Source organism: Podarcis melisellensis, assembly GCF_964234715.1.
Source record: "Podarcis melisellensis genome assembly, chromosome: 5".
Lineage (NCBI taxonomy): Eukaryota > Metazoa > Chordata > Lepidosauria > Squamata > Lacertidae > Podarcis > Podarcis melisellensis.
In genome coordinates, this window is record NC_138537.1 from 10,012,171 (window position 1) to 10,033,226 (window position 21,056).

Below are 21,056 nucleotides of genomic sequence, written 5' to 3' on the forward strand. Positions count from 1 at the left end.
ATCTCAGTAGAGCTTATGTGGGGAGAATCTCCTGGTGTATTATGCTCTGTGGGGTGCCAGGGACTGGCAGGCCCCTGATGATTGTGCAACAGAGACAACGGGGCCAGAGGAGGACCCAGGAAAGGGAGGCAGCAATTTATGGGCTTTAGGAGAAGGGTCGTAGAAGTCAGAGAAGGAGGTGGGAGAACAGGGCAGGTTGGAAGCAGAGGGCGAGGCTGATCAGATGAGGAATGGGCCAGTCAAACTGCTGCCGCCATCTACCCTGCTGTCTCCTAAGAACCAGGAGGGGCTTGAAGAGGCAAGGACAGCAACGGCTTCCAGGAAGGAGAAGTCTAAGGTTGCATGTGCACACTCCATCAGACAAGGGTACATAAACCTGGGGGCGCATGGTCCCACTGTTGCGTCAAATGCTCCACCAGGCACGGATCTGGAAAATAGCTATGAAGGCACTAGAAGTGTGTGTGCTTTTGTCAATAAAGTATTAACTAGCCGGCATTTGCCTTCCTTGGCTGGGTTTGAACAGGACATGGGGTTAGCTCTCCCTCCCATTCTTCCTGGTGCCCACACTCTGAAGTATCCTTCTCACCTTGCTCTGTGCAAGAGTGTCTCTATACATGAGGACTACATGAGTAATGGTTGTAGCACTGGAATCTATTTTTGTAAATAAAGCTGAACAAAGAATCCACTTGCTAAGGAATTCAGAGTTCAACAGATTTGTTAGCAAACTCCGGCGCTGATAAAACACTTACATAAAATTATCTATGAATATTTGTTATCTTGTGCCGATTACATTTCTGCCCCCACATTAGAACTGGATCCCATGGAATCAAATGTGCGCTTAACTATTTGTTTTACAAAGCAGAAGTGGAACAGCCCAGTTAAACCAGCTCACCTTCATTCCAGAGCATTTTTTGCATACCTTGTAATTTCCTTGTCTTAATTTTTTTAAGCACCTGTTTTACTTGGGCGCAATCCAAACAAAGTTAAGCACTTGTCAGTCCCAGGAAAATCAATGGGATTAAAATGTGCTTAGCTTTGGCTGGACTGTGCCCTTAATGTTTTGTTAAATCTCAGGATAGTTGCATATATTCCAAAGTTACTCTTTTGAATAAAAAAACCTTCTTTAACAATTCCTGGACTATTCCTGCCAAGAAAAGTACATACATTTTAAGCAATTCTGGGAAGATACCTAGACAGTGAAGGAAAATGTCTACTGTGTTCTGAATCTATCCATTTTTATTTACCCATCTGTTATTTATATGTGAATGCAAAAAGACTTTTGACTTCCAGCACAAAGGAAAAGCCTCCTTTCTACACCAAAAACCAGGGATGTCCTTAACGTTAAAAGCAAGATCTGAAGACAAGGATGGGAGCAGCCCTCTGCAAAGATTCACAAACAAACAAACAAAAAACAGATAAATAAATAAATGCTAACCAGAAAGTAACCACTAACAAGGATTGTTCCTCCCGCCCGCCCCATCTCAGCCCACTGCAATTGTTTTTTAATATGCTTTTAATGACCTGGTTTCCTCATACCTACCTCCTTGCTTCCCAAACTGTTTGTACTGTCCCCAATAACACTCAGTGGAAAGCTGTCATTCCTCCCTAAATCCTTCCTTAGGTTGGATGCGATGCCGACGTTAGACAGGGTCAAGAGGTCACCATCGATTTTGGAGGCCACCTGGAGAGTCCAGGCCGTGAACTGACTCAAAAAATTTATATCAGAGCTGGAATGGCCCACCTCCCAGGGTTAGGCCTTGGCGAACATTCTGCCAGCAGGATGGGGCCGGCCTGCCCCAGCTCAGAAAGAGGCCAGAGTTGTTGACCCTGTTAGCTGACCTCTTCAAACTTCTGGAGAATTTTTCTGGCAGTTACCACGGCGACTGGGCACTCCAAGCTTATCCTTCTGACTGGAAGGGGGGCGGAATTAAGAAGAAAAAATGTTAAAATCTATCTTGCAGAGATGCCTATCAGAGATCAAATACATAAAATGTTTTAATTGTTTGCTTTTTTGCGCTGTCTGCTCTGCCATTAAGTTCAAAATTCTAACATCAAGAAGACAATTAATATAAAAAAAAATGTTTTGAGTTTCCCATTAAAAGTGAGGAGCGGTGCTTAGAACAAGTGGCGTTGCCTCTTCCACCACAACAGCTACTTCAAGATGTGCTGGTTAAAAACCAGAGCCAAGCATGTAAATACCGTCCAACCAATAATTTCACCACCAACAGCAACAACTAAAAGCCCCCACACCAAAACTTTATTGGCTTCTCCTTTTTCAAATGGTCCGATAGAAACACAATTTATTTATTTAAAATATTCTGTCTGATATAAATGCTAATTGTCTCCGTCTTAAAATTGTCCAAAGTAAATATTATACTATAAAATGATAGCTGCATGCACGGGAGGGAGGGAGGGAAGGAGTAGAAGTGCCGACTGGCTTTCAGGAAAGGGTGTCAATTACTGGATGTAAGCAAAGTCGAAAAGAAAGTTTGTGTGCCTTAGCAAGTGCGCCAAAGGATATGAGGAGCAATCCTAAACATGCTTTCTCATAAATAAATCTCACTGAATTCCGTGGGACTTTGAGTCTCTTCACAGAACTAAGTTCATAAAGTTTCTTGGTGTCTGGAAATTAAACAGAGAGACAAGTGGTTCAATGAGTCATGTAGACTCCATAAGACTCCTCCTCTCACTGCCCCTTAATTCTTTATTTAGGAATTAACACAGGGCTGCAAAATCACCCTTATATTACAAGATATAACATATCAAATAATGGTTTGGTAAAAGAGTGAACAATGGGGATAATGGAGTACAGCAGAATATCAAATGCATAAAAATGAATCAATGAGCTAATTATATTTAATCAAGAAAACAAGTTTCAAGAGGCTAATGGAAATGGGAAGAAACCAAAAAAGTATGGGTAGAGGAGGCAATAAGAAGTATATTCTGCAAAACAATAGCTGTAGAGATATATTGTTATAAGAAGACAACAAATCTCTGAGCAAAATTGTTAAGAATAGTCTGAATGTTGAGGCTTTAGCTTCCAATGTGCAAGAGTGCGTTCAAAAGAAGTCCTTTTGCTCTTTGTGCCAGATCAATCCACATTGCAGTAAGCTAACTGAACTTTAGATTCAAGCAAAGATTCATAGAATTTTAGAGTTGGAAGGGACCATGGAGGCCCATTAAAAGGTAAAGGTAAAGGGGACCCCTGACCATTAGGTCCAGTCATGGCCAACTCTGGGGTTGCGTCGCTCATCTTGCTTTATTGACTGAGGGAGGAGGCGTACAGCTTCAGGGTCATGTGGCCAGCATGACTAAGCCGCTTCTGGCGAACCAGAGCAGCGCATGGAAATGCCGTTTACCTTCCCGCTGGAGAGGTACCTATTTATCTACTTGCACTTCGACGTGCTTTCGAACTGCTAGGTTGGGAGGAGCAGGGACCAAACAATGGGAGCTCACCCTGTCGTGGGGATTCGAACCGTCGACCTTCTGATCGGCAAGCCCTAGGCTCTGTGATTTAACCCACAGCGCCACCCGCGTCCCCATGGAGGCTCATTACTTTGGGCCAATCAGTGCACATAGCAAATGGCCATGATCCAGAATTCAGAATGCTCACAACTCAATTCACCATCCAAGACACGCATCCCATGCTTCTGCAAAGCATCCAAGGCTGGATTGTGTCCAGCAGAAGATTGGTGTGCCTGGATCAGGTTCCCGGTAGATAGCCATGTTAGCCTACTGCAGCAAAAATGTTAAGGAGACAACTTGAAGATGAATAAATTTGCAATAAAAAATAACTTTTAAGAAGGCTAACAAATTTATCGCAATGCAAGTTTTGGTAGCTAGAGTCCATTTCATCAGATGCATGGCATATGGGCACTTTTGTAAGGTTGGTGCAAAGCAATCACATCGTGATTTGAAATGTGAATAGATACACCCAGTCCACATTCTCCACATTCGGCTTTCTCTTTGAAAACAGAAGTACATACAGGCAGCTGCAATTGGAGACTGGGGAAGAAAGATCTTCCCCGAGCCCCTCCAACCTCAAGTCTTCTGTTTATCAGTGCCAAACACACCACACCTGCAACCTTTCTATGAATTCTGCCAGCCAGGGTGGACAATGCTGGCTTAGATGGACCATTAGTCTGACATTATAAGGCAGCTTCTTCTGCCTTGTACAGAAACCGGCTCCAAATCTCAGGCCTCTGCAACAGAACTATGTCATTCAGAGAGGGGTAGATGTGTTATAGTGAGCACTGAATGTAGCAGCTCACTGGGTTCATTGAGTGATCAGTTGGGACAGTGAAGCTTTTCTTTTGACATTTTCTGTCACATTCTTGTGGAACAGCTCTGTCCATCCGAGAGCGTGCCCTTCCTGGTTGCTGATGAACTCATGCTGTGGGTTGGTGATTCACATGAGAACCATGGTGCCAACTCATTCCCGGGTGACAGGGTAAAATGCTGACTGTTCTGCCCACAGCCAAGCACCCCCTTGGCGACATTACAACAAAAGGCCTTGCGGCTGGGAGAGCTGGGAGCTCCTCAGACCGGAAATGAAATCTCAGTCTAGTTTGAAAGCAGAAAAGCCTGAAGTGGTAGGATTTCATCAAGAAAGCCTGCAGCTCCTGAGTCACACACTTCATGGGGAAGAGACCCGCTGGATGCTGGTAGGATGCAGAGGTATAACAAGGCCAGAAAAAAAAACTGGACTTCTGTATCATTAATAATTGTGTAGCAGAGGGAGGTTGGAAAAGTACACATTTTCTTACGTCTACAACACTGTGACAGTGATAAACTGTACCATCAGAACACTCTCTTCTGCATTTATTAGATGCACAGAAGTGCTGACTTCCACTTCACTTCCATATCTAATTTTAACCTATGCTTGGGATGGGAGTAAGCCAAGGCTATCACAGACCTACCTCCATTGATTCCACCATTTGCTGCCTGGTGACGCTGGTGCTGTGGGTTAAACCACAGAGCCTAGGACTTGCCGATCAGAAGGTCAGTGGTTCAAATCCCCGCAACGGGGTGAGCTCCTGTTACTTGGTCCCTGCTCCTGCCAACCTAGCAGTTCAAAAGCACGTCAAAGTGCAAGTAGATAAATAGGTACCACTCTGGCGGGAAGGTAAATGGCATTTCTGTGTGCTGCTCTGGTTTGCAAGAAGCGGCTTAGTCATGCTGGCCGCATGACATGGAAGCTGTACGCCTGCTCCCTCGGCCAATAAAGCGAGATGAGCACTGCAACCCCAGAGTCGGCCACAACTGGACCTAATGGTCAGGGGTCCCTTTACCTTTACCTTTAAGGCTCAGTATGCATGTGCTGATGTTACTTAGGGGAGGGGAAGATTCACAGGCTGGTGGCTCAGAAGGGACATGCCCCACAACCTGCTTTGTTTTGTGGGGGGGAAGTGTCCTAACCTGCTTTCCTTTTGTTACAGTCTGGGCCACCAGCTTTTATTTCCTCCATGGAAATAAATATCTCCCTTCATGGCTATCTATGGAGAAACATTTTGCAAAAAGCATTCACAAGGGTGCCCAACAAATCATTTATTTCCATTTTGCTCAGGTGTATTCTCACAATATCTGCTCCCACACTGGCCAAACCTAGTCCTGTCTCCTGCTCATTTTCTCCTTTGTCTGTTCCTTTTGCCACCTGCTAAATGTTTACCATCCTGCCATCAACCCTGCAAACATACTCATTTTCCCCCAGGTAAGAAAGTGAACAAAAGAAGTTTGTGCAAAACCTTGCTTGCATTGTCCACATCCTGCCTGTTCATTGTATCGCTGAATCCACAACCATGCTTCTGAGGCATAAGACCCCTGCAGGATTCTAAATAAAAGCAGACATACTCAATGGATTAATAATATAAAAAAACAAGCATTCATACTGGATGGTTTTAGGCAAGTCATTATATCCTGACCTGCACACCTCTAGCATGAGCAATGCCTACCTCACATTATAATACATTTTGTACTTCAGAAGTGGAAATAGACCACCTCCAAGCATGTTGTATAGATGACCCTTTTGATCCAAACATGTTTGTGGGCATACATAAATGAGAATCATTTCTAGCGCCATCCAGTAAATAGAAGACAATACTCCAAAACTAAATTCAAAACTCTCTCTTTCCTCAGGTGCTGATGAGTGGGATGAAGCAGAGGGTGAATGTGACCTGAAAAACCAAACATATGCCGAAACAAGCCAAAATTTGCAAGGATCTACATTGGTCAACCAGAATCAGCAAGGATATATTTCTGCAGCCACCCCCACTGTTCCCTGCTGGATGAAGACTGAAGACCACATCAAGAGAAGCAGCAGCAATGAGTATGGCGGAGTGCTTAAGTTACAGGAGCCCACAAATCATCTTCGTGATGTCCCCATAGCTACTGTTTTTCATAGCTTCTGGGGGTGGAGTTTGTGGGCTTTCTTAAGGACTGTCCATTTTCAAACACATTAATCCAAGCACTGATCAGGCGGTGAATCTCCTTTGCCCAAACTTGGCCAACTTTTCCCTACTGACCCCAAATCAGTGGTTGTACAGTAGACTAGAGGTTCCAAAGGGGAAAGGAACAGCTGAGTGCTCAAATGCATAGTGTTATGGCATCCCAATAGAACTCTTTCCTCCTTCAACTGGTATTCATAAATATTACTGCCTCTGACTGGCTAGTAGCCACTTATATCCTAATCCAAATTCCATAATTCAACTGTGAGATGTGTGATTAAGTACTCCCATTTGTCAATCCTGAACCTTCCAACTTTCAGCTTCATTGTTCTAATACTATGAGAGAGGCAGGAAAACTACTCTTTAAGCCTTTTCTCCATGCCATGCATAATTTTCACTAACTACTGCAACCACCTCCTGCCAACCTAGCAGTTCAAAAGCACGTCAAAGTGCAAGTAGATAAATAGGTACCACTCCGGCGGGAAGGTAAACGGCATTTCTGTGCACTGCTCTGGTTTGCCAGAAGTGGTTTCGTCATACTGGCCACATGACCCGGAAGCTGTACGCCGGCTCCCTTGGCCTATAGAGTGAGATGAGCGCCACAACCCCAGTCGGCCACGACTGAACCTAATGGTCAGGGGTCCCTTTACCTTTACCTTACTGCAACCACACAGGTTCTTAACTTCTGCTACACAGAGACACACAAAAATAAAGAAAATCTCAGATTTAATATTCCAAGTGTTCAAGAACCAATTAAACGGAACAATTTTTTTTTAAGGAGGTCAGGAATTCACTTGAATATTGCTCAGATTCCAGCATTCCATCCCAATTCTGGACTTTCCTGAGAAAGAATGAGTCAGGTTTTATTAGCATTGCCATTAATCCCTAGGCAAGGTGCAGATGGGCAACAGGGTTGAGGACCAAACAGGATATGTTTTTTTTAATAGTGAGATTAGCAACTACAGTGCAGGAGTCAAGAATCATCTATACCACATTTACTAAAGATTTTTTCAGAATATTTCCACCGTGTCCTGATGTGGACACAAGTAAAAGGATTCACAGGGATTTGTGAGTCAACATCCCGTCTGTTGAAGTGTGTGTAAGCACTATGATGTCATGAATTGCCCCATTGTGATCTGGCGTGCATGGGTTATTCTGCCAGCGGTTGTGATATATGTGTGTGAAGTGAGTGAGTGAGTGTGAACATGAAGGATCTTGAATTTTTTTTGGCTAATACAGGCTTCACCAACTTGGTGCCCTCCCATCAGCTGCAGCCAGCAGGTTGGCAAAGCCTGGTCTAATACACAGTCTCTTGGAAGAAGGTGACAGCTTGTCCCCATAATTGCATGGAGTTATTTGTGCGGTATAGTATTTTTAACCTCCATACCCTCCCTGTGATTAAAAACAACAATAATATGTTTGCCCTCATAAACGGTGTGCTTTTTAATTTTTATTAGCACATTGTGACAGGGATGCCTGCAATTGATTTTTTCACCCTCCTCTTGCTAATCAGCCTGGAGAACCCTCTCAGCTGTAATTAAAGCCCATATTACAGGCCTCTTGGTGTTCACTTGTCTCTTAGCTTACTGTGCCATGAAATACCGTACATCAAATGGAGTACTACTGTACAAGATAGGCTCCCTGCCAACTCCCGGGGCTATTATACAAGCTTGCCTTTCGTGTCCACACAAGATGCTAGCATCATCTCAGGCACAACATCAAGAGAAAAACGGAAGCAATCTTTGGAGAAGGGGAGATAGAAAGAGGGGCATTGGTTGTGGGGAAGGGGGGCAGCGAGTGGCCTCCTATACTTTGTACTTCATGAAGCTGCAACCAGTGGTGGACCCACATTTTGGGGGCCCTAAACTGTTATGCGGGCCCCTTCACAACCAACAACAAGTTCTGGGTAACCACTGTTATCTTCTTCAATGGGGTTGTTCCACAATAATAATAATAGTATTATTTATTCCCCGCTCATCTGGCTGGGTTTCCCCAGCCACTCTGGGCGGCTTCCAACAAAGATTAAAAATACATTAAAACATCAGTCATTAAAAACTTCCCTAAAGAGGGCTGCCTTCAGATGTCTTCTAAACGTCAAGTAGTTGTTTATCTCTTTGACATCTGATGGGAGGGCGTTCCACAGAGCGGGCACCATTACTGAGAAGGCCCTCTGCCTGGTTCCCTGTAACTTGGCTTCTCGCAGTGAGGGAACCGCCAGAAGGCCCTCAGCACTGGATCTCTGTGTCCGGGCATGACAGATCACCACCATTTTAAAAAGAAATTTAACTACTGCATCTCAAGATTTTGATTTAAAATGTTGTCCTAGATTATCCCACATGTCAAAGTCACTGGTGTGAATAAAAAATTCCTATGCCTTATGGTTTTCGAGTTATGAGGAGCGGCATGAGGGAAAATGAGGAAAATATTATATATATGCATAATGCACTATTTAAAGCTTTTTTAAAAAAAGCAATGTGGCATAAAGTTACTTATGGAGCCCCTCTGGTATTAGGGGTCCTGAAGTTTAAGCTGTGAGCCTCCCCGATACTTGCAGGTATATAAATTCAATAAATAAATAAGCTTTGGCCACCTCATGAGAAGAGAAGATTCCCTGGAAAAGAGCCCGATGCTGGTAAAGATGGAGGGCACAAGGAGAAGGGGACGACAGAGGACGAGATGGTTGGGCAGTGTTCTCGAAGCTACCAGCATGAGCTTGACCAAACTGTGGGAGGCAGTGGAAGACAGGAGTGCCTGGCATGCTTTGGTCCATGGAGTCACGAAGAGTCGGACACGACTAAACAACAACAAATTAGTTTCATAGTAAATACGCCCCTGGGTGCAACAAGCTATTCTGGAGTGTTCTCATTAACTTCAGGGGCATCTTCAGAGCAAGTGCTGTGATGGTTCGTGTTTGTGACTTATATATCAAGATTCTAAGGTGGAAACACATCTCATGGGAACACTTAGGAATGTGGTGCTATGTGGGGCAACTGAATCACCCGCACAGTAACTTTTATTTAAAAGACTCTACTCACCCACTTCATACATCTGATAAAGGAAGTTGCTGCAGCTGCTATTTGTAATTGTTGATGTCATAATAAGGTATCGAAGGAGAAGCATTATGATAAAACATTGCTTCCTGGTTCACTGATGATACTAAATAGGGGGAAAATGGGGTGGGAATAAGGTAGCATGTGACAGGTAATTTTTGCACCCATCTCACTGTCCCTCTAAGTAAAATGCACTGCCACTTTTGATCCTTTGCACTCTGCAGTCTTCAAACTAGTGATGTCCAAAAGATGCAGGGGAAATATTATTTCCATATAATTGTTCAAGCCATTTTGCTTGCTCTGTTTTGGCTTTCGTTCATTGATTCTATATTGCTGGGTTGGGGAACCTGGGGATATTCATATGTTGCTGGACAAATCCCATCACCCCTGACAACTGGGTGTGCTGACTGGGGCTGATGAAAGTTGAAGTCTAACAACATCTAGGGTCACAGGTTGCAAACCCCAGTTTTACTGTCCATTCTTCAAGGCCTCAGATATCCCGGTGTATGGGGTTTTTTTGCTCACAGGGACAATGCATCATGTGCTTCGTAGTCAAGCCCTGCATATCAAAACCTACAACCACAATTCTGTATCCCCTTACGTGTGAGTAACCCATTCTACTCAAAGGGACATACTTGAGTGGAAACATGCATGGAATTAAGCTGAAAATCTCCATGTTAACTTAAAAGTAAATCTCAATCAACATGATCCAACCAATGTCAAGCGCTTCTATTTATTTTTTAATTTCTATACCACTTTATATTTTTAAGAAAAATCTCAAAGCGGTTTACAGCATATTAATTCAATAAAACATAAATAAAACAATCTGAAGAAAGTCAAATATAGAGTATACAGTCAAAGCAACATAACAGAAAACTAAAATATTATCTTAAAGCTTTCAAAATAAAACTTGCTTCTGTCTCCCATGGAAATCTATGGGACTTTGAGATCAAAATCAGATTGCAATGAAATCTCATCCCAGCTAACTTTACAATGATATATACTCTCAATGATTTTTTTCTGAAAACTATGTTGGCTCAGGTAGCCTAACAGCATAGTACAAACACTGGAACTGACCTGAGTTAGCTGTGCTGATGCCAACCAACAGAGCAGCAGCATCTACAACAGAATTAAATCAAATTTACTGGATTATACATGACTTTCCTGGCACCTCAGCTCAAACTAGTTCAGATTAAGTATTTAGATTTGAAAACAATTCAGTGCCATTTGGGGACTAAAACTTCTTTCAAGAATTTGGCCTACGTGCGATGTGAATCAGAATGCTTTCACTTTGAATCCAACTTTAAATCCAACCCAATCCTTGGAAATACTACCTGCTGTATTTAATAGGCCTTACTACTCAGTGTCCTTAGAGAGACGCAGGTGGCGCTGTGGGTTAAACCACAGAGCCTAGGGCTTGCTGATCAGAAGGTCAGCGGTTTGAATCCCCGCGACCGGGTGAGCTCCCGTCGCTCGGTCCCTGCTCCTGCCAACCTAGCAGTTCGAAAACACGTCAAAGTGCAAGTAGATAAATAGGTCCCACTCCGGCGGGAAGGTAAACGGCATTTCTGTGCGCTGCTCTGGTTTGCAAGAAGTGGCTTAGTCATGCTGGCCACATGACCCCAGAAGCTGTACACTGGCTCCCTCGGCCAGTAAAGCGAGATGAGCGCCGCAACCCCAGTCGGCCACGACTGGACCTAATGGTCAGAGGTCCCTTTACCTTTACCCAGTGTCCTTAGAAAGAGCTGCAGACTTGCTTTTGTTTATACTGTAGCAGGGTTGGGGAGCTTATGGTCCTCTGGCTGTTGCTGAACTCCAATTCCCATCAGCCCCAGCCGGCATGGCCAATGGTGAAGGATGATGAGAACTGCAGTCCAGCAATATCTAGAGCGCCGCATCCCTGGTATACAGCTACTGTATCTGCACATTTACCTGGGGAAATGTCCTAATGAATAGAGGGGCTTGCTTTCCAACACAGTCAGAGACTGGTTTGTTGGCAAATTTCTCAAGAGCATGAAATTATCTCTCGCTTCCACCTCCCCCAAAGGATGAGGAGGAATCACTGAAACAAACTGAATTTGATCCAATTGCGGACTACAGGAGAGTAACACTTGATATTCTTATCATGTGGCAGAACTAGAAATACTACTGCTACTACTACTATTTATGCTAATGCTGATGATAGTAATAGTAGCCATCCCAAGGACAATTTTTATTTTTCATGTGAAGGCAGTCTCCCGACACTGCAAACCTATACACCTTTACCTAGGAGTAAGACTCACTGAGTGGAGCTCACTTCTCAGTAGACATGCATAGAGTTGTTCATGCATTTCTAAAATAAGCTCTGTGGAAAGTTTGTGTGTGTGTGTGTACAGTAGTACCTCTGGTTACGTACTTAATTCATTCCGAAGGTCCGTTCTTAACCTGAAACTGTTCTTAACCTGGAGCACCACTTTAGCTAATGGACCTCCTGCTGCTGCTGCGCTGCCGCCGTGTGATTTCTGTTCTCATCCTGAAGCAAAGTTCTTAACCCGAGTTAGCAGAGTCTGTAACCTGAAGCATCTGTAACCCGAGGTACCACTGTATATTATTTGCCAAGTGTGGGCATCATAGGAGCCAACTCCTAGGGACCAAGGTCCCTTCACCCCCCCTTAAAATATTTAATTGGGTCAGGGTCGCCTCCCCCCCCCAAGCTGAAAGCCATTTCCATTTGAATGGTGTGCATGTGTAGCATCTTGTGATGGATTCTGCAGGGTGGGTTTTACCTGGGCCTCCCCAATATTTAATTCAAATTGGCACCCCTGCACGGGGTAAGGGGGCTTCAAGCGTTTCAGTTTTCATGGGGCCAGTTAACCTCCCAGTTCCAAAGTCTCCCACTTTTGAAAGCGAAAGAGATACAGGCAAGTGAAAACGGAGACACTAGAGCCGAACAGGCCCTGAGAGAAAACCATACTGAGCAATGCCCTGTAGGGCTAGAGAGAATAAACTGACCAGTCGCAGGGCAAAGTAGCAAACGCCTCTTGGTCGCGCTTGGGTATTATACTTTCCAGGCAGGGTCAAACTCCTTTGGGCTCCGCAATCCTCCGCTTTTGAGTGAGGACCGATGAGTGCTTCTGTACATTAATGCCTGCGCCTACCTCGATTCCCCTCCCCTTGTTTCTCACCACTCTCCTGTTCTCTCGGGGGGGGGAGCAGGCCAGCGGATAATTGCAACCCCCTCCCTTCAATCCTCAGAGCTGCGCTAATCCGAAAACTCAAGTGCCCGTAAGTAAAACTTCAGGGGGGGAAAGTGATTGAAACTGACAAATACAGGGTGACAAATAATCAATAAAAGCCCAGTTCGACATCCTTCATTGTTTTCAGGCACTAACGGCAAGTAATGAAACCTCGGCTGGAAGGGAGAAGGAGAAGGCGGCGGGCGGGCAGGGGGGCGCCCCCCACTTGGAGACCTTCTGCGGGGGAGCCCCCGGCTCCAGAAGCCGGATTAATGGCCTCACCTCATAGGCAGATCTGGTCTTCTCATCAACCTTAATTAAAATCATTTTTAAAATGTCGGGGCTCTGCCTTCAGCGTGGGGGGAAACGGAGAGAGGTTGGCTGCGGGCTTCCTTTGGGTAACGAATCGCTTTTTAATTGGGGTGGGTCACTCCCCTCCCCTCCCTCCAATTTCTTGTTGACTAACAAGCAGGTGATTCGTAACATCCTAATGCTGGTCACCTTGTAGCAGAGCGCGGAAGTGCAGAAATACGTTTTTAAACCAAAAGTCATCGGATCAGTTGTGCGCAAAGGCGCAGCGAAAAACTCCCCACGCCCTTGTGTTTAGGGTTAGGAGTCGACTCTCAGCTTGGTTGACTTTGCTTATTTGTTTCATTCCAGCCCCCGGCTTTTCAACCAAGATGGGCTTACAGTGAAAATCTGCGCAGAGGTATAATATCATTGGGGACACGTGTTGGAGGGAGGAGAGAGGTGGGAGAGGCTCTCCCTTCCGGCCCCAGGGAGTTGGCGCTGCAAAACAGACTCCGGGCGCTTCTCTCCCAAGCTGGAGGGGGCCGAGGAAGCCGCAGCTGAGCTCAGGGACTGTCTGATGGGTAAGGATGCCCGGCCACAGAAGCAACCCTAAAAGTCATGCTCGGAGAAGACCTCCCTGAAATTAATGGGTTTAAGTTAGTCATGGGTTTACTCTGAGCAGAATTAACAATAGACACCCACCCCATGTCCATTACTTGGACGTAAGTTTCACTGAAATAACTGAATTGCTTTTAAAAGGACAGTGGTACCTCGGGTTACATGCGCTTCAGGTTACAGACTATGCTAACCCAGAAATAGTACCTCGGGTTAAGAACTTTGCTTCAGGATGAGAACAGAAATCGTGCTCCGGCGGCGCGGCGGCAGCAGCAGGCCCCATTAGCTAAAGTGGTGCTTCAGGTTAAGAACCGTTTCAGGTTAAGAACTGACCTCCGGAACGAATTAAGTACTTAACCCGAGGTACCACTGTATAGGATTTAGGATCCAAGTGTCACCGATTCTCTGTCCCGAAGGGTGCGATCCCTCCTAAAGCGCCTTGCTAAAGAGTTAAGACGCATATTTCGCAATTCCACGACGTGAGTGGAACACGGATGAAACGTAAAACGTGCAAGTGCCCAAACAATTGGTATGCGAGCACACGTGTCGTATAACATCACTAATGCCACACGACACAGAATGTAGCGGGACTTACTTCCAAATCAACGAGTTTGTCTGTGTATTCCGTTTGCTCTCTCTCCCTTCCTCTCTCACACACATAGGAATAGGGCGTTAGACAAAAATGACGCCACAATCCTATACACGAATCTTCCCTATATTTACTCGGGAACAAACCCCACGAGACTGGAACCCAACCAGCTCAGCAAACGTAGACCGGGCACGTTAGCATCTTAAAGCCGAGGTCTTAAATACACCTGAAGGAGCTCTGGCTTGCAATAAGGTGTATTGTTCAGGATTCTGCTGCAAAAGCGACTGGCCATCTAAGCTTTTCGCTTTGCCGGGGCAATTCCTTGTTTAACACCAACTCGGAATGTCCTGCAGCCCTGAAACAACTCGCTTCGACTTTGCTTGGCCCTAGTCAGTGGATTGTGAGTCCCCACCCCAAGAACTTATAGGGCTTCGCTTGCTTTTCGTAACTCGCTCCCAACACCCTTTTTAAAAGTGCGTGCAGGTGTGTGCCCCATTTTCTCAATCATATTTGTCAACCCATGTCCCATTATCTAGCTGAAATCTTGCTCGGTCCATCTTGTCCGCCGTCTCGCCAGGAAAGACTTGAGAAACAAGATACAGTACAGTAGAGAAAGAAGGAGGGAGCCATTGCGAGTGCTTGGTCCCTCTGTTTGCCCATCCTATGGAAAGGGAAAGGCAGAAGCACACCTACGCACAGGGATGCCCACAGGTTCCCTTCAGCGAATGTATCAACCGGATATAAGTCATTGAGTTGAGCTCCACACGTGTACAGCGATTCACACGTAACGTTCAAGAGTGCACAGTCTGTGGACAAAAGAGCGGGACTGTACAGATCAACAAATGAACGTTCTTTCACACAAACACTTGTACGCGTCTACAGACCACTTGCATCTGTGTTCAGTGTGTTGCGGGAGCAGACCTCATACAAACCTTAGAAACTATCAGGCTTCGAAAAGGCAAGTTCCAGAAAAACATCCTTCCTACTCAGATGCGCTGCTCTTCAAAATGTTACTGGAAACCAATTGCTAGGGTGCGATTAGATCAGGCATAGGCAAACTCGGCCCTCCAGATGTTTTGGGACTACAATTCCCATCATCCCTGACCACTGTTCCTGCTAGGGATGATGGGAGTTGTAGTCCCAAAACATCCGGAGGGCTGAGTTTGCCTATGCCTGGATTAGATGCTAGGAGATGAGATTTCCGCATCAACGTTACCGAATGGAGCCGCCAGCGCCAACCTGCTTTCAAAATATGGCCAATGCCACCCTGTAGGCAACTGAGGCCTGCGCAACCATCTTCAGCCCTCGGGGACGCGTGTTATGGGTGGTGCCCGGGTACACCCAAGCCACAGAGAATATTCCCCTTCACACCTATGGGGTCCGGATTGCTCCTACTGCCTCCCCACCCACACCCCCTGGGCAGCGCTTAGTCGAGACGGTTTTTGTCTTTCCGGGCGCCTTGACCTCTTGCTTCAAGGCGGTTGTCTGGCCAGGTCAGGCGGGAAGCAGACGCTGCCTGGACCCGTTCGGCGACCGGCTCGGGAGTGTCTCTCCGCATTAAAATCTGATCGATCAGGTTCCAGGGCCCACAGGAAGTGGAGTCGCTTCTCCTTGTCCAAACGGGAGCTTCTGGGGCTGCGCCAATGAAGCGCACTGTCACATAATCGATAAGGAGAGCTCAGCTGTCACGGATCCGAAAGGGGCTTCCGACGCCAGCAGTAACGTGATTTGGCACCTTCAGGTTTGGGGATGGGCAGCCTGGGCTACTAAGACGATGCGAGGGAAGAGACGGGCGGGGGCCAGAGGAGTGGGTGGCGGCAGCAGCAACCCAGGAGTCTGAAGGGCTCCGGTTTGGCATTTTTGTTCAGATTCCTCTCCCTCGGGCGCACATTTTCAGCTCCACGATTTGGGGAAGGGGGGGTGGGAGAGAGAGCTGATCCCTTACCGCCAAGTTTGCTGTTGTCATCCTGCTCCACTGTTCTCCAGGCCATCTCCAATACGTCTCGATTCAATTCCATGCCGAAGGCTTGAAGAGCTCCTTGCATCTCCAAATGGTTTGGCAACCTGGACAGAAAGTTCAACGGGGAGTATTGTGAGACCACCACTTAAAACAAAAACTGATCCTCCCCCTCCCCCTCCTCTCGCAATGGCAAATGCATGTTTTCGGAAGTGATTCTGATGGAACTTACTTCCAAGTAAGGCTGTGATTCTAGCACAGTTACAAGAACGAAGTCAAAGAAGATTGCTAAAGATCGAAGGAGCAGTCCGTGGGCCACACCTGGATCCTGGAACCAGTGGCGTAGCGTGGGGGGTGCAGGGGGGGCCGGCCGCACCGGGTGCAACATCTGGGGGTTAGGGTTAGGGGGCGCAAATCCACGGGTTAGGGGGCGCAAATTACTTGCCTTGCCCCGGGTGCTGACAAGCCACGCTACGCCACTGCCTGGAACCAGTGATCCAATATAGATACAGCTTCCAGGAGCTTCCAGTGTGTGAAAAGGACCTCATGGGGGGCGTGTTAAAATAGGATTGCAACTCCCCACCCTTGCGCATCAGCCCAGGGGGGAATATGTAACCACCATTTGCAAAAGAGCAGCGATTCTATGGCCTAGTTTTTATTAACAACGCTAAAGCTACAGTAGTGGGGAAGTCTGCACCTGTTGGCTTTATCCCTGTCACGCAGCAGTTAAAGGTATAAAAACCCTGCGAAGTAGTGGAGAAATTCTTTAAAGCGTTTGGAGGTGTAGTTCGCGTTGGTTTTAGCCCCGCGCCCGGTCCCAAGATTTAGGGGAGAAGCTGACCGCTTGACCTACTATTCAATTAAACCGAAGCCTTAGATAGAAATCAGTGGGCCTTCCAAGAGTAAATGCGCAGCGCCCAATCAACATACTTCGAAATAAATTCCGCCGACTTTAAACTTCCAGAATAAATATTGTTGGAGAGATGCGAAAATATTTGGATTTCAGCTAATGACTCTTGGATGATTTGTCAACGTCACTTGCAGTGACTTTTTTTTAAACTTTATTTTGAATAAGAAACCGGCAATAGCGTGTTCGTGTATAGGGCTTAGCAAGGGAATGTTTCAGCTTCGGTGTAAGGTTGCTGCCTTTGAAATCGTGATCCGGTTAGCTTGTGGAAAGGGATCTTAGTTAATTCATAGTTAATGCGCAGCGTTCAGCGGGCACCTGGCTGTTGTTGTTCTCTGAATATTTAAAAGCACCCGTGTTCGATGATAAATTTATGAAAAACGAAGTGAACCCGGGGCTAGGAAAAGAAGGCTGCCAGGAAAGCCGAGTTTCTGATTGGTCGGGGAAAGGACTTCCGGAACTGGATTGGCTAATGCCGATGCCGGGAGTTACAACTATTGGATAATCTCATTGCCTGGGTCTGCTGCAGGGCTCTCCATAGAGCAGAAGGAGACGTTCTCCTGAAGGAGGGTTGGTTGCTCACGCGAGGGTATTTCCCCAGTAGTTCAGCATCTGCGCTGGATCTCTGAGTATTTTCCCGACAAAGTGTCAAATGCTCCTATATAGCACTAAAAATGTTTAAACGTCGGGGCTTAAAATATCTGATTGAGGGGTCCAACTATTATGCACTTAGACAAGGCTGGCTTCTTAAAGACGTCCTCCGTGAGCTCCATTGGAACCTTGGATCAGTGATTCCTCCCGTCCTTTCTGCGGGAGCCTCGCCAAAGGCCGAGCCCGAGAGGTTTCACACATCCATGCGCAGGAGCTCTGCCCCATCGTCGCATCACTGACTGACTGACTCAATAGAAAAAAAATACAACCATTGCGTTTTGAAGTTATTTGTGGTGTTTGATCTACGAGGGTCCTTTCACGCGTGCTGGCCGTCACTTGATGTGGCAGACAAGGCGTCGACTTATCCTGAGTTGCCACCGGTGGCACAATCTTTGTCTCCCGCTTCACACGGAGGGGAAGGGACCGAATGTCTCTTATATTGTTCATCAGTTTAGCGTTTCCCTGCTGTGTTTTCTGGATGGATGGGCTGAGGAGGCTAAAACTCCAAATGAATATGAAATACCCTCATATTAATATTTTTTTAAAAGGATCCAAGCACGTTGTGCCTGAAGAGAAATCTTGCAAAGGATAGATGGCTGCACTTCCCTTTTTAACTTCAAATTAGGAAACTCTGTCAGATGAAAGGGCAGCTTCCCTTTGGTGGAACTGCAGCTTCATTTGATCATATCTTTATTTGAGTGTTGCCTGAACAATAGGAACCTGAAGGAAAAGAATGAAGAAATTGCGTTGCAGTTGATCCTTTGATTCTGACAGAGGGAAACTGTTGCGCGTTTATCAGATTAGAACTGTCCAGAAGTGAGTGTGTGAGCGCGCGCGCGCAGGCGCCCATTATATATATACACACTGTATAACATATACATAGAAAACTAATCAGGCGACTGTGTGCACGCCCGTCCACGGGCGCGCGGAAGAGTGCTCTTAAGTACCACAGCTCCTTCAATCCCCTTCTGGATAAGATTCAAGTCTCTCCCTCGGCTTACAGTAATATACTCTGCCAACCTTGAGGCTCTCCCCCTCCCCCCCCCCCACAAAAAAGAAAAAGAGGGATTTAATGAGGCCGAGCTTAGACCCTTCTATAATTTAGAGGATTCGCCAGAGCTGTAAAATGACAATGGGGACATGTGTAGTGCAAGAGAGGTGAAATCCCATCCAGGGACAAAGTTGCTTATTTCTGAAGGAGCTGTCATTTCCAGCAGGGGGGACACAATGGCAGGGCCAGGAGGGACGGAGCTCTGATCTCCACCTCGGAGAGAGATAACCACCTGATTAAAATGGGCCTCTTGTTCTCTCGGTTACTCGATCGTCGTGTGAACTTGCCTTACTTACTATTCTGGGCAAAGACGACTCAGTCTCCCCAGATTTCAATGCCCTGAGAACTCCCCTCCCTCCTCTTTCTCTCTCTCTCGTCGCTTCGCTTCGCTTTTCCTTGGAGCATCATCCCGGCCAGTTCTTAGGCAGCCGACACTTATGTCTAGGAGGATTCACGGGTCACGAAGAACGCCGGGGGCTTTAGGAGCACATAAAAGTTTCGCACAGCTATGGCGCATCTATTAGCACACACACACATCCAATATGGCACAGGGAAGATCCGCCCCTTTGCTATACTTCGTACCCTTTGACGGCTTGGGCCACACAGGTTACTTAAATCTGTGCACTTGCATGTGAGAGATATGTACATTTGGATTTTGAGCGTATTTATCGAGTTTGGTGGGGATTTACTGCATAATAAGTGTGTTCAGAGTTGAAGCCTTGCACTGGGACACCCAACTTCACCAGACATTTCAAGGGCACTCTGGATAAATGGACGGGAGGATTGCTCCTGAGTTGCTCCGAGGTTCTTGGCTTATTTCACCTATAGAAGGATGGTCATCTCTCACGTATGATCTAGGAGAGTGGACTAGATGGCCCTTGGGGTCCCTTTCCAAGTCCACAATTCTAGTTATTTCAGATATCTGGGTTCCTAACCATGCTTACTTGGAAGTAGGCTTCATTGGATTTAATGGTTGCAACTCCCAAGTAAACACGTTTATAGCCAACGCCTCTGCCTAATTATTCCTATCAGTCCTATGCGTATTTACGCAGAAGATCAACCCCATTGAGACTCAAGTAAAGGCGCGCCGGATTGTGGCCTTCTTAACTAGGAAGAAAGTACCACAAGTTCCCTATTGACATATTTAGGATCGGATTTTTCCTTGAAAAGAAGTGGCAGCAGTACCGTTTGAAGAACAGCGTCCATACAGGCCAATTCTAAACACGTTTCTGCAGCAGTATATCCCGTTGACTATGACTCAGTTATAATTCAGGTGCTTCTGTTGAATAAGATTGGAGGTCTATCTACAAACTTGCTATTCAAGTGTTAAGCGCTGTCCACTGCTTTGTAGATAAGTATTTTAGATAAGTAGATAAGTATTTTATCTGCAATTTGCTGATCAAAGCAGATTTCCAAGCCCCCCAGTACTTTTAATAGATTCGGATCCCACTCCAGTTCAGGCAATTAATTCAGAAAAAGAGATTGAAATCTGCCTCGCCTCTATTTATAGGATTCTGGTGCCCGCTTGTTTCTCATTCCTGTCGCCCTAAAGGACTAAATTTTCTGTAAAGATGGGAAATAATAATAATTCATTATTTATCCATCTGGCTGGGTTTCCCCACAATTTCCCCACCGACGGCTGTCCTAGCCAAATTAGCAAGAAATCCCTATAGATCCCAAATGGTTATTTGGTTTCGGATCTCAGGTCTTCCCTTTGCAAGCAAGCCAGCCAGACTCGCCCACTGCGGGGCAAGAGAACTGGCTGGCCCGGGCGGGGCGGGAGGAAAGAACACCCCGCCCGTATCAACAAGTTCACAAAGGAATAAAATATTATTTCCCTTTGGAGACATTTCCACGTCCCTCTCCCAGCCCCCCCCCGTCTCTTTTCCTCTCGACGAGCTTATCTGACCAAATTCTTTGACAACCAGATCCTAAACACAACGTTTCCTGTGGAAGGAAGCGTCTTGATTTCAGTAAAAGTTAATTTCAGCTAAAGGCGTTTAGGATCACGTTTTAGCCGCCTATCTTTCTCTTCCCCTCTCCACAACAGGTGTCTCTGTAAGCCGCAACTAGCATTTTCGCCCCTTCTTCCTTTGGAGGCTCTTATTTAAACAGGCCGGGGGCAAATAGAAGGCAATATTTCAGACCGTTTCTTTTGGAAAAAAATATATAGTTTTGCGCGTTAAAGTTAAAAAGCAGGGGGAGTGGAAAAACTTAATCCACTTTGTCAGCCCTGATGGTGAAGCTGAAGGATTTATCTGGTCGGTCGTCTTTCTCCATCTACCCC

General features: G+C 46.0%; 1 protein-coding gene and 1 long non-coding RNA gene across 8 annotated transcripts in view; both read right to left on the minus strand.

Moving 5' to 3' along the window:
* LOC309369918 (uncharacterized protein) overlaps nucleotides 1-21,056 on the minus strand; it is a 456,081-nt gene that overhangs the window by 38,326 nt on the left and 396,699 nt on the right. Inside the window, exons 6-7 of one of the 7 annotated variants that reach the window (XM_081911395.1) lie at nucleotides 16,149-16,267; nucleotides 10,571-10,612 (exon numbers count right to left, since the gene is read on the minus strand). The exons of 4 other annotated variants lie outside the window; for them this stretch is intronic. In XM_081911395.1, the coding sequence (XP_081767521.1) occupies nucleotides 10,571-10,612; nucleotides 16,149-16,267 (161 nt within the window). Of the gene's footprint in view, nucleotides 1-10,570; nucleotides 10,613-16,148; nucleotides 16,268-17,987; nucleotides 18,439-21,056 lie in introns of those variants that run through there. 2 more of the 7 variants (XR_014168271.1, XR_014168272.1) reach the window with 2 other exon arrangements.
* On the minus strand, nucleotides 799-3,187 carry LOC309370014. The gene is made up of 2 exons (XR_014168353.1): nucleotides 1,541-3,187; nucleotides 799-1,380 (listed from the first exon to the last, which is right to left on the minus strand). It is a non-coding gene; the product is annotated as an uncharacterized lncRNA (long non-coding RNA).